The 23,099-nt window shown below is 38.8% G+C and overlaps 1 protein-coding gene across 1 annotated transcript; it reads right to left on the reverse strand.

Moving 5' to 3' along the window:
• Positions 1–10,678: 10,678 nt before the first annotated feature.
• Positions 10,679–21,956, reverse strand: LOC114686108 (zinc finger protein 58-like). The gene is made up of 4 exons (XM_028860739.2): positions 21,801–21,956; positions 16,680–16,806; positions 14,878–14,973; positions 10,679–13,074 (listed from the first exon to the last, which is right to left on the reverse strand). Exons 1-4 carry the CDS (start codon positions 21,804–21,806, stop codon positions 11,681–11,683), a joined length of 1,623 nt encoding a protein of 540 aa, XP_028716572.1. The 5' UTR covers positions 21,807–21,956; the 3' UTR covers positions 10,679–11,680.
• Positions 21,957–23,099: the final 1,143 nt, after the last annotated feature.

Consider the following 23,099-nt stretch of genomic DNA (forward strand, 5'->3'; position numbering starts at 1 on the left):
AAACATCTTTTCTTTTTTTTTCCTGAATTTTATTCTTTTTTTCCTTTTATTTTATTTTACAATACCATTCAGTTCTACATATCAGCCATAGATTCCCTTGTTCTCCCCCCTCCTGCCCCCCTCCTCTTCCCCCCAGCCCATCCCCCATTCCCATCTCCTCCAGGGCAAAGCATCCCCTGAGGACTGAGATCAACCTGGTAGATTCAGTCCAGGCAGGTCTAGTCCCCTCCTCCCAGGCTGAGCCAAGTGTCCCTGCATAAGCCCCAGGTTTCAAACAGCCAACTCATGCAATGAGCACAGGACTTGTTCCCACTGCCTAGTTGCCTCCCAAACTGATCAAGCTAATCAACTGTCTCACCTATTCAGAGGGCCTGATCCAGTTGGGGGTCCCTCAGCCATTGGTTCACAGTTCATGTGTTTCCATTCGTTTGGCTATTTGTCCCTGTGTTTTATCCAACCTTGGTTTCAACAATTCCCGCTCATACAAACCCTCCTCTTTCTCGCTAATTAGACTCCTGGAGCTCCACCCCCATCCAACGACTGAGGGATCTGGATGGTCATGGCATTTTAATACAAAAGAACACTAAGACAAGTGGGGGAAAGCACAAACACTCACCATTTTGTTTTTTGACTGTGAATCAATGTGGTGAGGTATTTCAAGGTCGTGCACTATAATTTTCTCACTGTGGTGATCTGTAGCCTCAAACTCTTGGTCTAAATAAACCCTTCCTTTCTTCAGTTTCTTTCTTTAAAAAAATTATTCATTTTACACCCTGGGCACAGTTTCCCCTCCTTCCTCTTCAGTTTTTTGTAACATAAGTTTTATCACACAAGTAAGACAAGTATCTACATTACCCATCCACAGGTTTTTCCTTCAGTGCAAGGAAATATCTGATTCAACTATGAAATAATAAATCCTATGAATAGAGATTCAGAGTTTCTTTAATTAAAAAAAATGACGTATATAGGTGTTTATCCTGCATGTGTGTCTGTGCAGCATGTGCAAGCATTGTCCATGGTGCTCAGAAGAGGGCTTCAGATTCTGGGAACTGGAGGTTGTAGATGGAGTTTTCCTGTCCCAACTTTCTGCTCCCAAATAACTGAAACAGAGGCTTATAGTACTTATAAACGCACAGCCAATAGCTCAGGCTTATTACTAACTCGATCTTTTTTTTTTATTTTTTATTTTTTTTTGGTTTTTCGAGACAGGGTTTCTCTGTGTAGCTTTGCGCCTTTCCTGGAACTCGCTTTGGAGACAGGCTGCCTCGAACTCACAGAGATCCGCCTGGCTCTGCCTCCCGAGTGCTGGGATTAAAGGCGTGCGCCACCACCGCCCGGCAACTAACTCGATCTTACAACTTAAATTAATCCATTTCTATTGACCTATGTTCTGCCATATGGCTGGTGGCTTTTCCTGTCCTCCAGCATGTCCTGCTCCCCCTGTGGCTCCTGGTGGCTCCTTCTCTTTGCCCGTCTTTATCCCAGTATCCTCAGTCTGATTGTCCCGCCTAACTATATCCTGATTGCTACAGAGCAAACAGCTTCTTTATTAACCAATTAAGAGTAATACATATTTACAGTGTACAGAAAGGATTATGCCACAGCAGGAGGTAGAGACAGTTGTGAAGTGCCAGGACCTCGAGAAGAGCCACTGCTCTTAATCACTGAGCTATTTCTACAGCCCCAGATTCAGACATGTATCCTAAGGCACTGCACTAGCAAATAACATGAAAGAACATAAGAATAAGTTTAGGTATCATGAGAAAAAGCTTATCCTTCAAACACAAAGCAAATTTAACATTAAAAACAAATCACAATGATTCTCTAAGAGAACAAAAGATGCAAAGAAACAAATGAACAGGCAGAATAGACATTTTAAAGTGTTCAGCACCCTTTAAGATCTCAGCAAAACAAGTGTAGAAAGAAAAATTTCCACGTAATATTGGCAGTTGTTAAAACAACAAACTAAACCTACAAACAACAACAAAAAAGCCAAGTCAAGCCAAACAAATCCAAAACTTGGAGCTCATATCACACATACAAATACACAAAAGCGTCTTTCAATCCTTTCCTCACAGATCAGTCTTATCACTATCCCTACATCATCCTCAAGTGTTGTCCAACTCTTCCATAAAATAAAAAGGAAAAGAAAACACCTAAATCAAGAGGTGAGGAGTACTCATGTTCACTTCTCTGCATGGCATCCTACAGGCAGGAAATGCTAAGGACTTTCCTAAAATCATTAGTACATAGTGGACACCAATAAATTTCAGGGCCTAAAAATTAAAGTTTAAAATATTGAACATTTGCATTTCATAACAGAATAGTTATTTGTCTGAAAAAAATCAAATAAATAATCCCATTCATGACAGTATCAAAATATTTGAGTAAATTAAACCAACAAAGTGAGAACTTTGTACAAATAAAACTATAAAATATCCATGAAATAAAAAAATACTTCAGTGGATTGTAATACATCTTAAGTTCATGGAGTGGAAGAATTGGTTGTATTGAAATGTCAATTCTACAAAATGCAATCTATATAAAAAATGCAATGTCTAGCCAACTTTCAGTGGGATTCATTCTGACTAGAAATTTGTATAAAGCGAACATAGAGATGGGTTCACTACATTCGGAAATCACATTTTCCGTATTTGTGGGCTTTTTCTCCAGTATGAGTTATCCGATGTCTAGGAAGTCCTCAATGACTATAAAATACCTAGCCTAATTACTTACCCTTCTCTCCCTAATGAATTGTTGATGTTTCTTAAGTTGAGGAAGATAAACATTTTACCAGAGTCTTCATACTTGTAGGGCTTATTTCCAGAATGAATTATTTGATATTGGCTAAGGCTTGAAGTAAATTAGAACATTTTCCCATATTCTGCACATTTCTAAGGTTTTCCTCAATATGAATTAATTTGTGTTGAGCCAAGTATGTAAAATTACAAAAGGCTTTCCCACATTCTTCAAAATTGTAAAATTTTTCTCTAGAATGGATTCACAGGTGGTTACAAAATTGCCATGGAGTTTTAAAGACATTGTCACACACTTCATACTAACAGGGATTCTTTTGAGAATGAATTCTTTGATGTTCCTTAAGACAAGAAAGATAGTAAAACCTTTTGCCACACTTCACATATGCAGGATTTCAGTCCAGTATGACCCACTTTCTGAAGAGTAGAAGGTGAGTGACTAGAAGAGGCTTTTCCACATCCTTCATACTTGATGGATTTCTCTCCTGTGAGAATTTTCTGGTGTTAAAAAGGTACTGATGGAACACTAAAGGTCTTACCACATAGTTCACACTTATAGGGTTTGACTTGTGTGTGAATTCTCCAGTGTTTAATAAGGAGAGAGTTCCAATCAAAGGCTTTACCACATTCTTTACATGTATGGGATTTTGGTGCTTGTGAGTAAAAGTTGATATATGAATAAAAGTGGAAACAATCTAAAATTCCAATGAAATAATAAGAAGAAACAAAATAAACTACAAAAGTAACAGAATATTATTCAAGGTTAAACAGCTAAGGAAGTTGTTTGAAAACTCTTAAGGGCATTATGCTAACAGAAATAAGCCCATAAAAAAGAAATTTGTATGACTAGACATACACAAAAAGTATAAAGTAGCCAAATTTGGGAGGGGGGGGAGAATTTAATTGTGATTGTGTAGGAATGGATGGACACAGAAATACACAAATTTATCTTAAGTGTAGAGTGTTAGTTTTAGAACTCATAAGACTTTACTGCATAACAAGCAGATAGTCCATAATGCTATTAATAATATATTTCAAATATTTAAAACTGTTGTGTGATATTGTATTTGTGTTCTGACAAAGAAAGCTTGCCTGGAGATCAGAGGGTGAAGCTAGCACACTCCTTTAAGCCCTGCACACAGGACACAGAGGTAGTTGGAGATCTGTGAGTTTGAGGCTAGCCTGATCTACAGAGCTAGTTCTAAGACAGCCAGGGCTACACAGAGAAACCCTGTCTCAAAAAATCAACCAAACAAACAAATAAAAAAAAGCAGGACTATGAAACTTGTTATTGGAAAGAACAACCTCCCGTGAGATAGTTTACAAATGGAGAAAGTTACATCTTTGCAGCGAATTAAGAATTCACTATGGATGTGATTTTCACCTGGGAACAAAGTTGCTGTAATTCTCTAACATCACTTCCCTGTACAAATTCCACTGAGCAGGGTACAGGCATTCCCACTTATCTGCTAAGAAATAAATGGCCACATCCCCGAAAGGCATTGTTTCCTAAAATCCAGAAAAATTAATGAATAACACACATTAAACTATCAATAATAAATGAATATAAAAAGCATCATGTGTCTGTTGATAAAATTCCAAGATGACAGGAGAGCTGGAAGTGTTTCTGACATAGGTGAATGATATTATAGATACTTTTGATGTGGCCACTAATAGGCTTTCTGCCCCCGCCCCCAATAATAGGTTTCTCTGCAGATGCAGTTAGCCAGATCAAGTGGAATTGAAAAAGTATAATGACAGGTTTATTTGAACAAAGCAACTCCTAGGCAGATTCTCTAGTCCCAGAGATGGAGGCTGAAGAAGCTGAGCCCACATATTAAATAAAACAGGGAGACTTTATAGGTTGAGGGTGAATGGTGATGACACATCCTCCACAAGCTGTTTGTGCCCATGTGTGGTCCCTTTCTGGAGTTCACTTGGTAGCCCAGGCTGGCCTTGAACTCACAGAGATCCACCTGGCTCTGCCTTCCGAGTGCTGGGATTAAAGGTGCGCGCCACCACTGCCTGGCTAGTTCTTATATCTTAAATTAACCCATTTCTATAAATCTATACCTTACCATGTGGCTTGTGGCTTACTGGCATCTTTATATCTTACTTCTCATGGCAGTGGTGGCTGGCAGCATCTTCTGACTCAGCCTTCTACTTCCCAGAATTCTCCTCTCCTTATCCTGCCTATACTATAGTTCCTGCCTGGCTACTGACCAATCAACACTTTATTTATTAACCATTCAGAGCCACACATTCACAGCATACAGAACAATATCCACAGCATATCTTTAATATAATCTAATCCTGAAATTATGCCTGAGTGACAGTATCCTGAAATTCCAGGATAGTCTACTTTGAGCTTCCATCAGTTTCCGCAACTCAAGACACAAAAAGGATGACTCCCCGAATAAGAAGAAATCAGAACTAAGTTCTTGGGATACAAAATGAGCTACTTTGATTAAAAGAACTCTACTGGCTGCATGGTTAATGTGTTTCACATCTCTTAGATAGTAATATTCTTGTATTTGTCATCCTTGAGATCAATTATACATAAACTACCAGAAATAAGTGTTTATCTCACAGAAGAAAGATGCTGGCTGGTTTCTAAGTGGAGACAGGAAGAGGACACTCAGCTTTGTCAGCAGAAGCCACTCATATAGGAAAAAGGGGCTGGCTAAAGAAACCCACCCTGACCCTGGAGACAGAACTAGGAAAAGATGGCTCAGATCAGGGCAGAAAGAAAGACGGTTTGGCTCAGTCAGATCAGAGTCATCTTCTGTCCCTGGCCAACTGACTTGTAAAACCAACCAATCACAGTGCAGGATACTAGTTGACTCCACCCCCATGACTTTCTGTGAAAACTGCCCAGCCTAGTCAGTTAGAAAAAAGGCTGTTCTCTCTACCCTGGTAGAGGCAGCTACTCTCCTGGATGAAAGAGAGAGAGAGAGAGAGAGAGAGAGAGAGAGAGAGAGAGAGAGAGAGAGAGAGGAGAGAGAGAGAGAGAGAGAGAGAGAGAGAGAGAGAGAGAGAGGAGAGAGAGAGAGAGAGAGAGAGAGAGAGAGAGAGAGAGAGAGAGAGAGAGAGAGAGAGAGAAATAAGTAACACTTTTCTCCAGAGCTGGAGGAGATTGCTACATTTCTGCAGGGGTTTCCCCTTTCCCAGAGTAAAGCAAAAGAAGCAACCTCTTAGTCCAGAACCAGAGCTCTACTAGAAAGCCCCCTTAAGAGGGGGCTGAGCAAAGCTCAGCTATAGAGGCTCTCCAGGAGAGGAGCATGATTGCTATATTCTGTGGGAAGACCATCCTCTATTACATCAGGTATACCTTGACTTTCCTGAAGAGTCAGGATACCCTTCCTTGATGAAGCAGTTCCAGGCCTGACTCCCAAGAAGTCAGAAAAATTTTCCTTCCAGGGTTGGGCTGCTTCTTTGCAGTTCCAGCTGTCAGAGCTGTGCTAAACCGCTCCAGGTGTCCAGGACACCTTCAGGGCAGAGCTGTTGTTCTGAGCAGCTCGAGATGTCTGGGATACCTCACCCTCCAGGGCTGAACTATCTCCTTGCAGTTTCAGGCATCAGAGCTGTCCTAAGCAGCTCAAAGTGTTGCCTGACTCCCCAGGTAGTCAGGACACCTTTCCCCAGAGTTGTTGCAACCAATTTACCAACATTTTTGGTGCCAAAACCCAGGACACCAGACCCACAGAGTTGCAAAACTCACATTTTGTAATCACTTTACTAACATTTTTGGTGCCCAAACCCGGGACACCAAATCCACAGAGTTGCAAAAGTGATTAGTTTACTAGCAACTCCTATCCTCTGTCTTTTTAAGAACTTCAATAACTGTTCATGATATGAGTTTGGATTAGGTGACAAGAATGCAGTCTTTATATTGTAATAGACCCAGGAAAGTGAATAATACAGATTGTTGAAGAGAAAGCAGTAATAACAAGAGTGCACATAAGGATTGTTAGTGTTTTTACCAAGAACTTAGTGAAATACACTTAGGAAATTTGTATCTGGTCAGTTTACTTCACAGTAATTTAATGGTTACAGCCTTTTCAAAAGACAGATTAGCCTGTCACCTCTTTCACCATCACAAAGATACTTTCTGATAAAATCAGCATCATTAGTACCACATATTAGAAGCAAACACTATCTCTTACATTAATTCTCAGGCTCTTGGCTTTTTAAAAATACTGTTCTTAGTCTTTGATAATTTCATACAATGTTCTTTCCTCTTCCATTTTTAAATTTTTTTTTGCAATTAAAAAAATAAAAATATAATTACATTATTTCCCTCTCTTCTTTCCAAGCTTCCAATATTCCTTCTTCTTCCCCCTCAAAGTCATGGTCTCTTTGTTATTGTTATATGTAAGTACATAAATATGTAAATACAACCTGCTGAGTCCATTCAGTGTTATTTATATATTAATGATTTCATGATTGACCACTTGGTATTGGATAACCAATTAGCTGGCAGCTCCCTAAGGAAGATTAATTCTTCCTCTCTCAGCAGTCATCAGTTGTTCCTAGTTCTTTGTCAGTGAGATTTGCCCTTCCATTGCAGCACATCTTTTGGTATTGTCATTGTTCGGGTTTTATTTCAGCAGCCATATTGTTACAGTACCATGGTTGTTGCTTCCTTTCATTTCTAGGAGACATGACCTAACAGCACACTTTCTGGCTTTCCAACATTTACAATGCCCTCCCCCCATCCACCCACATTCACTAACTAAGCCTCAGGCAAGAAGATTATGTTGTAGATGAGTGCATCTGCACTTGATGTGTGTGCTTGTACACATGTTGCATCTTTCCAGAAAATGTCTGTCACACAACATAATTGGTGTCCATAAAGGACACAACAGAGCCAATAATTTGGGAAGAAAAGAATGCATGGTGCTGGCTATTGGAGCAAGGCATGCAACTGAGGTTGATCAGGTTGAGTGGGCGCAACTAAGGACAGAATTCGAATACAGTCATCCCTTTTCATGTTGACAGTGGCTGCATGGCTCTTCTATGATCTAGCAAGTAAATTAGATAAAAGAGAGGATGAGAGGGGTGTCTTAGCTTGTCCTTTCTTACAGCTTGGAGGCCAAAAGGAGAAGATAGTAAAAGTGATAGTCAGCACCCTTCGGGTCCCATCTTTGATTTAAAAAAAAAAAAAAGCAAAAGCTGTGATCCAATATGTAGGTGCAGGCATAGCAATGGTCAATAAATGAAAGTAGTGTAATCAGGAAATACTCAGCAGTCAAAATGGAATTAGGGAAGACTTTTAAATGAGAAATGAAAGAATCTGTTACAGCCTGGCTAGTGAAACTGTGGGACATCTGAGTAGATAGCATCAGTCTAACTGTGGCATAGTGGGTAGCCATTCCAGCTTTGGCTTGGAAGTACCACCCCCTTTGAGGCTTCAGTAACTGTCACGCCTACAAGGCAGAGTCAAGAGAGGACCTCTGAAGACCTGAGATCCAGATGGGCGAGATCTCTTGGTTCCTGGATCCTGGACGCTGGAGGTAGACCAAGCAGAGTTCTCCAGAGAATACCGCTGAACTGCACTACACCTTTCCCAGACCCTGTAACCTATCCCTTCACTTGTAAGTTACCCCACAATGTAAACCTGTCTTTTAACTACATGGAGTTGCCATAATATTTAAACCAATATCTGGCGCCCAATGTGGGGGACCCGGAGAGGAAAAACTCCAGCTACACTGTGGAAGCAGAACAACAGAGCAATACAACTACTCATCATTCCTTAAGGCAAAGGCTTCACAAGCAGATACAGTTTCCATGAGGGAAATCATCCCTGATGGACTGGCTTTAAAGATCGAGTGACACTATTCAAATTTTTCATAAAATAGAAACAGAAGAAACTACCAAGAAGAACAGAAAGGAAACTACCAAGAAACAGAAGGAACCACCAAGCTGATTCTAAGGAACTGGTATAACCATAATAAAATTAGAAAGATACACACACACACACACACACACACACACACACACACACACACACAGGCACCCATACCATAGCATATCACTATCCATAATGAATGTTTAGATACTCCCTTTCCCCCACAAACCAAAACAAAACAAAACCCCCAAACCTAAAAACTTCTCAAAGAATTTCACACTTAGATTATAAATCACAACTAATAGGGTTTTATCTCCTAAGGTTGACTCAACATATGTAAATCAACACATAATGCAGCATATTAATAGACATAAAGAGAGAAATCACATGAGCATTTCAATGGATGAAAAAGTACCTGATGAACTGCAAAACACATTGAGGAAGAAACTTGGAATAGATAGAACATCTCTCAACATAATAAAGGCAATGGATGACAAGTGGATGGCCAAACTTTAGTAAGTAGAAGAAAAACAATGAAAACAGTCCCATGAAAATCTGATATAAGACAAGGGTTACCTATCTGTATTCTTACTGAATAATGTGCTCTATTGTTAACTAGAGAATTAAGACACTACAGACAGCAAAAGGACAAAAATGTGATCTGAAGCTAAATTATCCTTATATCTAGAAGGCATGATTCTTTATTTAAAGACTTCATATACACCACCCAAAACTTATGAATCTGATACTTTCAGTAAAATAGTAGCTTACAAACAACATACAAAAGTCATTAGCCTTTATATACAATAACATACTCTCTGAGAAATTGGGGAGAAATGCCCATTCATAATGGGAGATGAATAAGAAGAGGAAGAGGAGGAAAAGGAGGAGGAGGAAATGAGAAGGAAGGGGAAAGTATTTACTGGGGTAACATTAACCAAGGTGTGAAAGACTACAAGCACTCAGTATGTGGTCTTGGCAAGCCTGGAACTACTATTAGCAAAAATTTTAAAATACTGAAAACAATCCAAAGGAAGATATTGGATGATAGAAAGAAACCACATGTTCATGGACTGGCAGAGCTCACACTCTCACACTGACAATACTGATAAAAGCTATCTACACAGTCAATGCTATCCAGGGCAAAATTCCAATGACATTCATCATAGAACCAGGGGAAAAAAAAGCAACTCATTTGGGAACACAAAAGACCACAGATAACATAACTTATACAGAAAAAAAGAACAGTGAGATATATCACATTACTTGACCTCAAACTAGACAACCTAGAGCAAAGGACTGCAAGATACTCATACAAAAAAAACAACAACAACAAAACAAACAAAAACAAACAAACAAAACAAAAAAACAAAACAAGACAAAAAAAACCATACATATAATGTCAAGTGATATACAGACTTGAACCAATATGGTAACAAAAATGTCAAAACCATGTCGTGTACCAGAGCCTTTTCAACAATTAGAGAGGGCAAAACTAGATGTACAGCCGTAAAAGGATAAAACTAGATCTGTGTATTTCATCCTGTAGAAAAATCAGTTGGGACTTGAGAAAATCACTGAATATTAAAAATCCAAAAAAGTGCCAGGCATTGATGGCAGTCTATCATCTCAGCACTTGGGAGGCAGAGACAGGCAGATATCCATGAGTTACAGGCCAGCATGGTCTAGAGAGTGAGTTTTAGGACAGCCAGGACTATACAGAGAAACCCTGTCTCAAAATACAAAAATTAAAACAAAAAAAATGCAAAAAAGTATTATAAACACTAATACCAGATTTGCATCAACACGAATACTACATGTACTATCAAAAGTCTGCAGAAAAAAAATATCATAGTAAGTAATTTTTTACTGTTACATCATCTGTGGAGTGTGTGTAAGCAAAGAAATGGTTTTTGGAAAAGAATGAGGTAATTGTCAGACTGGGACAAAAAGGAAATAGGAAAGCAGGAGCAAAAGATAATGGTGTATAGCATTAAATAACAAACTATTACTTTTCTTTGGCTTGCAACATTATTTTTTCTCTTGCTGCGATAAAAGACTCTTACATGAGTAATGTCAGAAGAAACAGTTTAATATTGCTCATTGTACACAGGCAATGTTTTTATTAGTTACTTTTCTGCTATGATTAAACACCATGACCAAGGCAACTTAAAGAGGAATGACTTGACTTGACTTTATGGTACAAAAAGGAGCAAAAAAAGTCCGGGACAGAGGGAGGGGATAGCAGCAAGCTGCATGGTGGCTGAAGCAGGAAGCTGGGCATTCCCATCCTCAATGGAAGCAGGAAGCAGAGAGCAAACTGGATGCAGAGGGAGCTTTTTATTCTCAAAGTTCACCTACAGTGACCTACTCCTAACCTCCCCAAATAGGGCCACCAGCTCAGGGAACAAATGTTCAAATGCCTAAGACTACAGGATGCATTTCTTATTCAAACCATGACGCCGTGGACCGTGGTGAGAACGGGCAGCAGTAGCTGAAGCAACTGCTCATGTCTCAGCAGTCAGGAAGCAAAGGAAGAGGGATGAATGGCTGTTCTCAGTTCATTTTCTCCTTTTATACAATCCAGGATCCTAGGTCAAAATAGATGGTTCCTTACCATAATCAACAGGTCTGACCACAACCCCAAAAACAAACACCCCAAACTCTGCCAGAATCAGGGATGAATGAGTTAAAAAGTATTTTCCAAATTCTTTACACTTGCAAAGTTTCTCTCCAGAACAAATACTCTCTTAGACAAAGCTCAAGGTACCACATAATACCTTGTCACATACGTCACACTTGCAGGGATTCTCTTGAGAATGAGCCCTTTGATGTTTCTTAAAGTCTGAAGTACAGTTAAACAATTTGCCACATTCTTCATATCTGTAAGTTTTCTCTACAGTAGGAAGTACCTCATGTTTAATAAAGACTTAAAGATTAATAAAGGTAAGGTTTCTCTTCAGAATGATTTTTTTGGTGTTGTTCAAAGCCTGAAATATGGTCAAGTTTTGACACATTATTTACATTTGTGGGGTTTCTCTCCAGTGTGAATTTACTGGTGTTAGCTAAGTCTTCAGCAACTATAAAATACTTCGCCACATTCTTCCCATTTGTAAGGTTTTTCTTCATTATGGAGTAATTTGTGCAGAGTAAGGTATGAATGAGTAGAAAAAGCTTTTCCACATTCTTCACACTTGTAGGGTTTCTCTCCACTATGAATTCTCTGGTGTTTAGAACGTCCTGAGCGAGTACAAAAGACCTTCCCACACACTTCACACTTGTAGGGATTTTGAGAATGAATTCTTTGATGTTCCTTAAGGAGTGAAGGGTAGCTATATGATTTCCCACATTCTTCACATTTGTAGGGTTTCTCTCCAGAATGACCAAGTCTGTGCCTCATAAGGTATGAATGAGTAGAAAAGGCTTTTCCACATTCCTCACAATTGTAGAGTTTCACTTCAGCATGAATTCTTTGGTGTTTAGAAAGTTCTGAGCGAGTTCTAAACATACTGCCACATATTTCACAACTGTATGGTTTCACTCCAGAATGAATTCTTTGATGTTCCTTAAGGATTGAAGGATAACAAAATGTTTTGCCACATTCTTCACATTTGTATGGTTTCTCTCTAGAATGGCCTAATTTGTGTCGAATGAGGTATGAATGAGTAGAAAAGGCTTTTCCACATTCCTCACAGCTGTAGAGTTTCACCTCAGCATGAATTCTCTGGTGCTTAGAAAGGTCTGAGCTAGTTCTAAACGTGCTGCCACATACTTCACACTTGTAGGGTTTCACTCCAGAATGGATAATTTGATGCCCCTTCAGGTTTGAACGATAGTAAAACGTTTTACCACATTCTTCACACTGGTAGGGTTTCTCTCCAGTATGAATTCTTTGGTGTTGGTGAAAGTATGTAGATCTACGGAATGCTTTGCCACATTCTTCACAACGATATGGTTTCTCTCCAGAATGAATTCTTTGATGTTGTTTTAGGGTTGAGGGGTAGGAAAAGGCTTTACCACATTCTTCACACCGGTAAGGATTTTCTGCAGAATGAATTCTTTGATGTTGCTTAAGGAATGAAGGTAAATAAAATGCTTTGCCACATTCTTCACACTTGCAGAGATTCTCTGCAGAATGAGTTCTTTGATGTTGCTTAAGTAATGAAGGGAAATAAAATGCTTTTGCACATTCCTCACACTTGTAAGGCTTTTCTCCAGAATGAATTTTCTTGTGTATGTAAAGTGCTGAGCGAGTACTAAAGGCCTTGCCACATTCCTCACACTTGTATGGTTTCTCTCCTGTATGAATTCTCTGGTGTATAGAAAGTGCTGAGTGAGCACTAAAGACCTTCCCACATTCTTCACACTTGTAGGGTTTCTCCACAGGATGAATTCTCTGGTGTTGAATAAGGAGTGAGTTCCAATCAAAGGCCTTGTCAAATTCTTGACATTTATAGGGTGTTCCCCCTAGTGAGTAAAAGTTGAGATATGAATAAAATCTGAGCAACAGTCCTTTATATTTATGGTATTTATCTTTAATATGGACACTGTTACTCATACTTATAATTTTATAGACAAATGAGAAACTACATTTCCATACCTATATTCACTGTAGTGAAATTCAGAAAACATTGTAGATGGAAACAATATAAACTTCTATTGAAAGATGAAGACAAAAAATAATGTAGAAAATATTGAAGCCATTATCCAAGTTAAATGGCTAAGGAAGTTGTACCATCAGAAATAATAAAAACTTCTTAAGGGCATTATGCTAGGAGACATAAGGCCACTAGACAAATTGTTTGATCAAACACAAAAAGTGTATTATCTATATTGGGTACTTTTCTGTGCTGTGAAAAAATACCATGACTAAGGTAAATTTACAGAACCATATGAGTGCATCATGGAGGACCATATGAAAGCAAACAGCAGGCAGGGGGACCGGAGTCCAAGCTGTGGCTCATACTGTGCCCAAACCATGAAGCAGAAGAACAAACTAGCAGTAGAGGGAGGATTCTAACATAACTCCCAGTTATGTACCACATCCAGCAAGGCTAGGGACCAAGGATTCAGAGACAGGAATCCCTGAGGAGACATTCTCATTCAACTGCAGCAGCCAAACTTGAATATCTGGATGTTAATTTTGATTGTCTTAAATTAAATAAATGTATAAACACACAGTTTTTATCTTAAGAATAGAGTTTTAGTTTTGGATGTTTGAAAAGATTTGTTTTCTAACAAGTTAACCACTTATAATACTGTTAAACAATAGATTTCAAGAGTAGAAGACAGTATTTTATGTTAACTTTTCATAAAAAGAAAATAAATTCCTGAAAGATACAGACTTATGTAAAACTCTGAAGTTTGTGTATAAATGACAGACTCTTGATAAAGACAAACATTACTGTCAATGAGTAAACCATAAAGCTAGCCTATTTGTACTCATTCATGAGATAAAGCAATTGAAAAACAAAATATACAGGACATAAAAACATGGGATCATATTTACCCATGAAGTGGAAATATATAGTCCTGATGTTCACAGAACTAATGCTCATATATTTATAAAAAAATTTTTTTATATTGTCCTGAATTGCTTAGCATTGGACATTTGACTCACAGAAATATATAAGTTGCATGTGAAGAAATAATTTAAGGAACTTAGAGTACAAAATAGTAACACAGAAAATAGAACTGCAAAATAAGAAAAAGATTAGTGAGTCCATAAAATTCTGAAGACCTACTGATGGTCATCAGAAATTTCCTTCTAGGTGTGTAGCTTTTATTTAGGATGTTATACCTACAAAGGGAGTGCATTTTAAATGACATAGGTATGTCATACAAAAAAAAATCACTAGAATACAGCATAGTCATTTATAGCTTGATGAGAAATTTGTAATTAACAAGATGCACAAGACATGGACGAAATTCATGTCTAAAGTTACTGCACTTTGTCTTTGGAAATGTGTGGGAATTTTCTCAGTGGTAGAAAACAGTAAAAAATCAGTTACAATATGAACTCGGCACAATTAAGAACTCTGACTCACTGTAAATATAGGCAGAGCTCACTGGAGGGTAAGAACAAAGCTTAGAGACTTAAACCACCAGACGTCTGGCAGATGTCCTTCTGTGACAGCAAAAGACAGAGAAGGAGAGCCTTAAAAAATGACTCTACCAGAACACTCTGTCTCAATGCTCAAGATAAAGCCCAGCTTTTTGTTGGATCTCTGAATCCCCCACTCTGTCCACTCTCCCCTCATTCCTACACACCTGGATGCACAGGGGCTGCTGCTTGTCTCTTCACGTCTGAAGGGCCTTGTCTTTGTTCCAGAAATGTGACCAGGTATGGCTTACAGGAAGCAAGACCTGTTGTGGGGGAAGGGGAACATCATTGTTAGTGTTTTCTACTGGGAATGAGCATCCTATTCCATTATTAAGCTTATAAGAAAAGACTAAAGAATTGTAGAAAATTAGTAATACTTATTAAATAAGAAACACAGAACCAATGTAAAAGAGAAAGCCAAGAGGTCAGAGCTCAGAGCTAAAACCTTACCCTTTCTCCTGCGGTGGTCCTACCTCTCCGAAAGAGACCTACTTCCTGTGTGTTTGTCTTTACATAGTCTTTCTGTTCTGCCTTCTCATTGGTTGCAAACCCAAATACATGACTGCCTCGTCACTGCCTGTAAGTACAGCCCTCCAGGTCTTAAAGGCGTGAGTCTCCAATGCTGGCTATATCCCTGAACACACAGAGACTTTTCTAGCTCTGTCTTTTTCTTGTAAGGGTATTGAAAAGAAACAGTCTTTCAAATCAATAACTATGAGAGGCCATCCTTTTGGTAACAGAGTAGGCAAAGGAATTCCAGATTGTAGAGAGCCCACTGGCTGAATTACTTTGTTAATTGCTCTAAGGTCTGTTACCATTTTCCATTTACCAGATTTCTTTTTAATAACAAATACAGGAGAATTCCAAGGGCTGGTTGATTCTTCAATATGCTGAGCATTTAACTGTTCTTCTACCAGCTATTCTAAAGCCTGGAGTTTCTCTGTTGTTAAAGGCCATTGCTGGACCCATACAGGCTTGTCTGTTAACCATTTTAAAGGTAGAGCTGTTGGTGTCTTTGGAAGATCATCAGTTGTTGTGCCCTGTTCTTGTATAATATGGGATGGCTGGTGACTACTCATTAGAATAATATCTTCTAATATTTCTCTCAGAAACATGTGCTAGTTTATGATTTGTTTCTGAGATTGGAGGGATGTTAATCTGAGTATTCCATTGTTGCAACAAGTCTCAACCCCACAGGTTCATAGCTATGTTAGCCACATATGGTTTTAATTTTCCTCTCTGTCCTTCTGGACCTATACATTCGAGCCATCTCGCACTCTGTTTCACCTGAGATAATGTCCCAATTCCTAACAGTTGAATGTTTACCTCCTGAAGAGGCCAAGTTTGATGCCAAAATTCTGGTGCAATTATGGTAACATCCGCACCTGTGTCTACCAGACCAGACAACAAAACACCATTTACTTTTATTGTTAATTTTGGTCTTTGTTCATTAATAGAAGTTTGCCAAAAAATTATCTTTTTCTCCTGAATTTTTTATTCTCTCTGTTTCATCATCCTGACCAGCATGATTTATTCCAATAGGCATTTGGTTATTTAATTGCTCTGAGCAGGGGTTCTCTCTACGGCTGCAGGAAAGGTTTGAACTGGATTTGCTATGGACGCCTGCATGAGGCCCCTCTGGGAGTTTCCCGAAGACTGAGGCAAAGGATTACCCTGTCTGTCCGTTGTGCTCCATGCCTCATAGTACTGAGTTTATAGAATTACAACCAGAATGAAGGAAACATATTAAAAACCAAAAACAATCAATCAAAAAGCCACATTAAAAACACAAGAAAAAATACAATAAAATATTTCTTAGCATATCCGCAATCTCCCTAATTTTCCCATAGAAGCAGGTATACAAAAGTCATTGCTGGAAGGCACAAATTCTCATGGGATGTTCCACAAAGGGTGGAAGTTACATATTGGGGGGGGGGTAATAAGAGTTCACCACAGAAGTGATCCTCACCCAAGAACACAAGGTTGCTGTAATTCTCCAACATTACATCCCTGTACAAATTCCACTGAGCAAGGTCCAGGCATTCCCATTCCTCTGCAGAGAAATCAATGGCCACATCCCTGAATGACAGCATTTCCTGAAATAAAAACAAATAATTAACTATACATATTAAATTAAAACCATAAGAATAACATGAACACCAGCATCTTGTGTTTGTGAATAAAATTCTAAGTTTTGTTCAGGATAAGAAAAAAGCTAGAAGTGCTTCAGACATAGATAAGTAGCTGCTGTGGAACAATCTTTTTGTACACTGTGAAGATTTATCACTTGGATTGGTTTACTAAAAAGTTGAATGGCTGATACCTAGGCAGGATTTTTGGGGCAGGACTTCTGTGAAAAAGGGAGGAGTCTTAGTAGTTTTGAGCCAAACCTGGAAGAAGCAACTTGGGAAGTTCATAGATGAGGTAAACGAGTCTTAGGGCAGCATATAGATGAATAGAAATGAGTTAATTTAAGTTGTAAGAGCTGACTGGAGACAAGCCTAAGCTACTGGCCTATCATTTATAATTAATAGTAAGTCTCAGTTTGGTTATTTGGGAGCAGCTGCTGGGTTACAGAGAAACTCTGCCTACAAGTAATATTCCTAAGACACTTCTGATATGGTCATATGATATCATCCTTGGTCTCACAAGGGTCACCCATAATCCATCTTCAAGCAGAGAGAATGCAGAGATCCTATTATCTCATATGGATATTTGACTTACAACACATATAAACATTTCTCACAGGAAAAAGTCATGGTGAGGGAGAATGTACTTATTAACCTTTAATATGCACAATCATGAATGTGAAATGCAACGAAAGTATAGATTCTGATGTAGAAGCTCTGGTAGAGTTATGGTTTACTGAATTTGTACAGAGTTCAACAGTGATGCTAATGCCAGTACACCAAGAAATGAGATGGATAAGCAGAACAGTAGGATGAACTCACAGACAAAATGGAATCACAAGTATTTCAAAAAATTACAAATTACTAAGTGTAGTAATAACATTGTTTAAAGATTTAAAATACACTTAGACAACCTTCTAACTTTTCTCACCTCTATTTTCCTCTTGTATGTTTTCCTTTTTCAGAGAGCTATTTGTGCATTTGCTGTAATCCTACAGCAGGCCTTGAGCTCATGATACCTATGCCTTGGTATCCAGACGTCAAGAATTACAATTTGTGATGCTACTTGCTATTTTTTTATTTTAATACTTTCTACACTTCAGTGTTTTTTCTTATCACATAGAATTCTAAAAATGATCTATGAGAGCAGTGATAACACTTTTCCTATGATTAAATATCAAAAATATGAGAAATGTTCATTTTAATTTTGTAATAACTGTTACAAGGGTACTTTGCATAAGTCTTCATACCAGTTTCTTATGCTCATCTATCTGGTCAAATACTTTTCTTCTGTTTACAATGTACAAAATCTTGCTTTCTAAGCATCTGAAATATACACTATATTCTGGTTACCTACAGCCACTACTCTGGGCCACAATTCCATAAGCTTCTTTATCCTATCTAACTTTACCAGAGTGTTCATTCATCAGTGTCTCCTCAGGCCTCTCTTCCTCTTGAGCCTGACCCACATAAGTGTGTGACAGAGCAATCATGAATTTTTGTATTTAGTCAACACGTTTTGCAATAATGACTAGGAGTGTAGAATTGGAACCCTGAAAAAGACATGAGAGACCAAATGTCATATCTTTATTAGAAACAGACTGTAAATTTATTTAAACTGCTACTTCTAATATCAATGACAGATGCTTCATTCTGTATGACAGATGTCTCAGTATGACTGATTTTTAAAATACTCATAACACTATTATTACATGTTCCTAATGAAATATTAGTTGCAGTCCATCCTATAAACAGGACTCAAACTCTCATCCATATGATTCTTATTTAGTAACCTCAAAGAGAACAATTAAATATAGTCTTTGAAAGAGTCTGCTAGACAAACACATGGAACTGCTCATCTCATAATATACCACTGCATTTGAAAACAACTATGGAGGGGCTCATTGACAGAAATATTTACAACGGTGTAACTGGATGTTTCCTGTCTCAACTACCTGGTCCCAAATAACTGACTCAGAGGCTAAATATGAATTATAACTGTTCACCCAATAGCTCAGGCTTGTTACTAGCTAACATTTACACTGAAACTCGATTCTTATCTATGCTTAGCTATGTGACTTGGTACTTTTTCTTAGTACAGCATTCTCATCTTGCTTCTCTGAGTTTTCCAGCAACTCTGTGACTCCACCCTTCCTCTTCCCAGGATTTTCGCACTCAATCTCTTCCTGCCCAGCTATTAGCCAATCAGCTTTTTATTAGCAGTGAGAGTAATACTTATTCATAGTGTACAAAGAATGATCCAGAGAACAACTGAAATGGAGAAAATAAAGAAAACCTGTACTTCTCATTGTTATTCTCTGTATATATGTTTTTGACTGACTCCTATTTAAATCTTTCTAAATACCTTATATTGCTACTTTCCATGGCCTCTGACATATGTATGCCACAGAAATCACCAGTAACTGAATGTTATCACCCAGCACAACTTCACTTCAGCATTTTCCAAGAATGGCATGCTTAACATAACAAGGTTACTACTTGAGTTTGCTTTAAAAAAAGCAATTCTTTCCCTTTACCTCAGTCACTCACAAAAACATTAAGAATAAAAATAAAGAGTCTGTAAAGAAAGGGACAGGAATGGATAGCATAAAATATTAGAGGAAAAAAATCTCACGTTGGCAGTTTGGTGTCCTGGCTGAATGTGACAATAACACATGTGAAGGACGGTGAAGGATGTGGTTGTCATATCCACACGCAGAACTGGAGTTCTGTTCAGGCTAAATGTAAAGAAGCATTCCATACACAGCTAAACTTGTGGTGTGAAAAGACAGGGGCAGGCATCCAAGTTACAGAGAGAGAGAGAGGAATGCAAACCACTAAGGGCTGCATCAGTCAAGAACTGAAGAGAGAAATGGGAAAGGATTGAAATATCAGACTAAATGTTAAGGAGCACAAACAGGAACAACTCAGGGAAGGCCAGAAGAAAACATCATGAGGTCCCGACAGAAACTAATATAAATTAATAATCAAGGATAATGAACATTCCCTGCAAAAATGGAGGAATATTAGCAAGGCAAAGAATAGCATCCTCCCTTGCAGAGTAAATGCAAACAATTCTCTAATCACCAAAATTTAATGCCTCTGACATTTTTTTGGAGCATTTTAAATTACACGTTAAATACAGCCAATAGACCTTCTCAAGTATACATTCTGAAAGTCAGTGTCAGTTAGGCAGATTTCTGTCAGTTCATTGGTGCTAAGCTAAGTGATAGAAGCCACAAGTAGTTAATACATCCATAAACTACATTTAAAAAAACCTTTCTTTTTTTTCTTTTTTGATACAGAATCTAAGTTTAGCCTAAGTTGGTCTTTGAATAATCTATGATATGGAGGATAACCTTGAACTCTTAATTCCCTGGCTTCGTTTCACAATGCAGAGATGATAAAAATGCACTAAGAGCAGGCTTCAGTTTTTTTTGTTTGTCTGTTTTTGTTTTGTTTTCATTCCCAGGTACGTTTAAATTATACATACCTGAAGGGTCTTGAGTTCTATGAGAGCATACTGCTGCATCATCCCTACTTTGTAGGAAACCAGTTTTGATGCACAAGGCAGGGTACTCTTCTCACTTTAAATAATGTAAAACACAATGCCATTCTTGTCCTGTCGGCTAGTGACGTTAACTAGGAAGTGTCTGTATTGTATTTATAGTTGCAGAGTCAATAGGAATATTAATATTGAAGATGAGTTAGAGCCCATGTTTCTTATGAATAGCCTTTAATGCCACATAAGCACTTGGTTTGATTAAAGTGTTGTGAAATATGAAACGATTTTCATATCTATACAAAAGATATGTTGGGGAGTCTTCTATGTACAAATCAAAGAACCCTGAATGAACAACAGCTCTTCAAATTCACCTTTCAATCTTTCTGATAGTGTATAAATGCTTGGGCAAATGTTTCCAGAAGACTGTTAGGGGAGCATCAGGGATCCTAGATGCCACTTTCAGGGACAGTGAGAGTAGCGGTAGGGGAGTTTAGACACTGCAGTGTACCCTGAGACAGTAGAAAAGCTCACAATCAAAGAGCAATGTAAAGACTCTGTGAGATATGCAGGGTCACTTCTCATCCCCGGGGACACTCAAGTCCCCTCCCTGAAGTCACTAGGCCACTTCTACCCTCCCACCAACTCATCACTTGTTTCTCAAAAGGAATTCAAACCTCTGACACCACACAATCTCTGACATAATTGGATGAAGTATTATTTTCCAGTGTTTTTCACTTTGCAATATAGGATCAATAACTGCTTTAATGATGCAAAGCTCAAACCTCCTTTAAGACATTATACTGTCTCTACTTAGGAGTGTTAAATCTGAGGATTCTGATTACAGATGTGGCCACGAAGGATTCCCCTTCAAAACAACAGTCCAGAAATCTAATAATTTATTCCAAAGAAAATGGGACTAACATCCCCTACACTAATCTCCTTAAAAGAAATCTGTTCCTGGAAACTTCTATCAACTCAAACCAAGAGTAGCAGGCTGGCCATAAAGTACAGGAGGAGCCAGATCTCCAACTTGTAGAAGTCCTGAGAAATCTAACAGACAAATGAGCGTGGGTCAGCTAGGGAGAGCAGTTTCCCCAGACAAGCTGAAGGGGGCTCCTGAAACACCTCAGGTGCAGGCAGTGAGCTGGGCAACGCTGAGGGGCAATACTGGACTCTCCACCATTCCACACTCTGGGCTACAAAGCTAGCTCTCCCACCCCAGAAGCGTACTCTGGACTCTGGCAGCCGCGTCCTAACAAAGCTCCCACTCACAGCGCCACCCCCATACTGCTCTTCCCACCCCAGACCTGCATCCAGGCTCAGTGGCCCAGCCTAGGTCTGCACAGCATCTCCAAGTCGGCTTCTCCCCGCCTCTGGTCCACCCCAGCTCCGCACTCTCCAAGCCGACCCCCGCACCCCGCACAGTCCCCCGGGCTGCGCTGCACCCTGGACCAACCTCCATGTCAGAGTTCCGACCGAGAGCGAAGAGCAGGACCCAACACGAAAGACCGAACTTAGGGGGAAGACAAACGTCTGCAGACGGGATGCGGAAGTGCGGATCGCAGAGCGACTGCTTGTGACGTCAAGGTGAACGCGACTACATTTCCCAGAATTCTGTTGTCTCCCTGCTGTCTGCAGAGGAGGATGAATAGAAATCAGCCCTGTCTGCACCAAGTGCAGGCAGTCAGGGTGCTTTAATCTCCGATTGGAAACAGGATGTGTTTAAACGTCACTTGAGACTTTCGCAGGAAAGTTTGTTATATCTGGTCAAACCGTCGTCTACAAATTATAAAATCCTATTACCCTCAGGAACAGGTGGCATTCACTTAATTGTACTTTAAAATAAGCAAGAGGCTAAAGTGGGAGGGCTATCATTTGAAGATGATTTTCCAAATCAACTTTGGTGACTTCGCCTTTTATCTGGCTTAAGATGAAAGGATCACAAATTCAAAGCAGCCGGGGCAGAGAGGAAGTAAGATGAGATAATCGAGGTGCAGGGAGAGACCAATAAGACATGGAGGGAGTTGGACATACAGTATGAAAGAAAAGTAAAAAGCCACAGGGAAAAATGTAGTTAATAGAAATGGGTTAATTTAAATTATAAGAGCTAGTGGGACAAGCCTAAGTTACGGCTGAGCTTTCATAATTAATAGTAAGTCTCCATGTTGTTATTTAGGACATGGTGGCCCAAAGCAAAGTCTGACTACTGTCTTCTCTGATCCTGGAATTGCTCCTGTGTGGCAGAATTTTGAAAGTCATGTATTAGAAATACAATTAGGAGAATATTAGGTTTGCTTATTGGAATACAGAAAGTAGATTGGCACCATGGAGTAATGAAACCTCTTCTCTTTTCTCGGGAATGTTTATTTCTGTACTCATCCTGTCTTAAGAGCAAAGTGCAAACCTCTATACAAAGGAAAAGTTCACATGATAGATAGTATTTCACAAGGAAGCTATTTCTGAGTGGAGACAGTAGGCTCTTACTGGGTTTTTGTTGTTGTTGTTGTTGTTTGTTTGTTTTCATTTATGTAAGGTACTCATGTCCTCTTTCCTGTTTCTTTTATTCTCCTTGCAATTTTTAAGCATGAGTTTTAATAACTATTTAGTGAATCTACTTTTAAATGACAATTACTACTTTTAAATACTTTACATTGGACTGAATTTTTAAATATTGTATACAAATTATATATATTGAGATTGATATTGTTAGAAAATGCTGTACATATTTTTTCTAATCTTATTCAGGATATTGTAC

This window comes from Peromyscus leucopus, chromosome 11, assembly GCF_004664715.2.
Source record: "Peromyscus leucopus breed LL Stock chromosome 11, UCI_PerLeu_2.1, whole genome shotgun sequence".
Lineage (NCBI taxonomy): Eukaryota > Metazoa > Chordata > Mammalia > Rodentia > Cricetidae > Peromyscus > Peromyscus leucopus.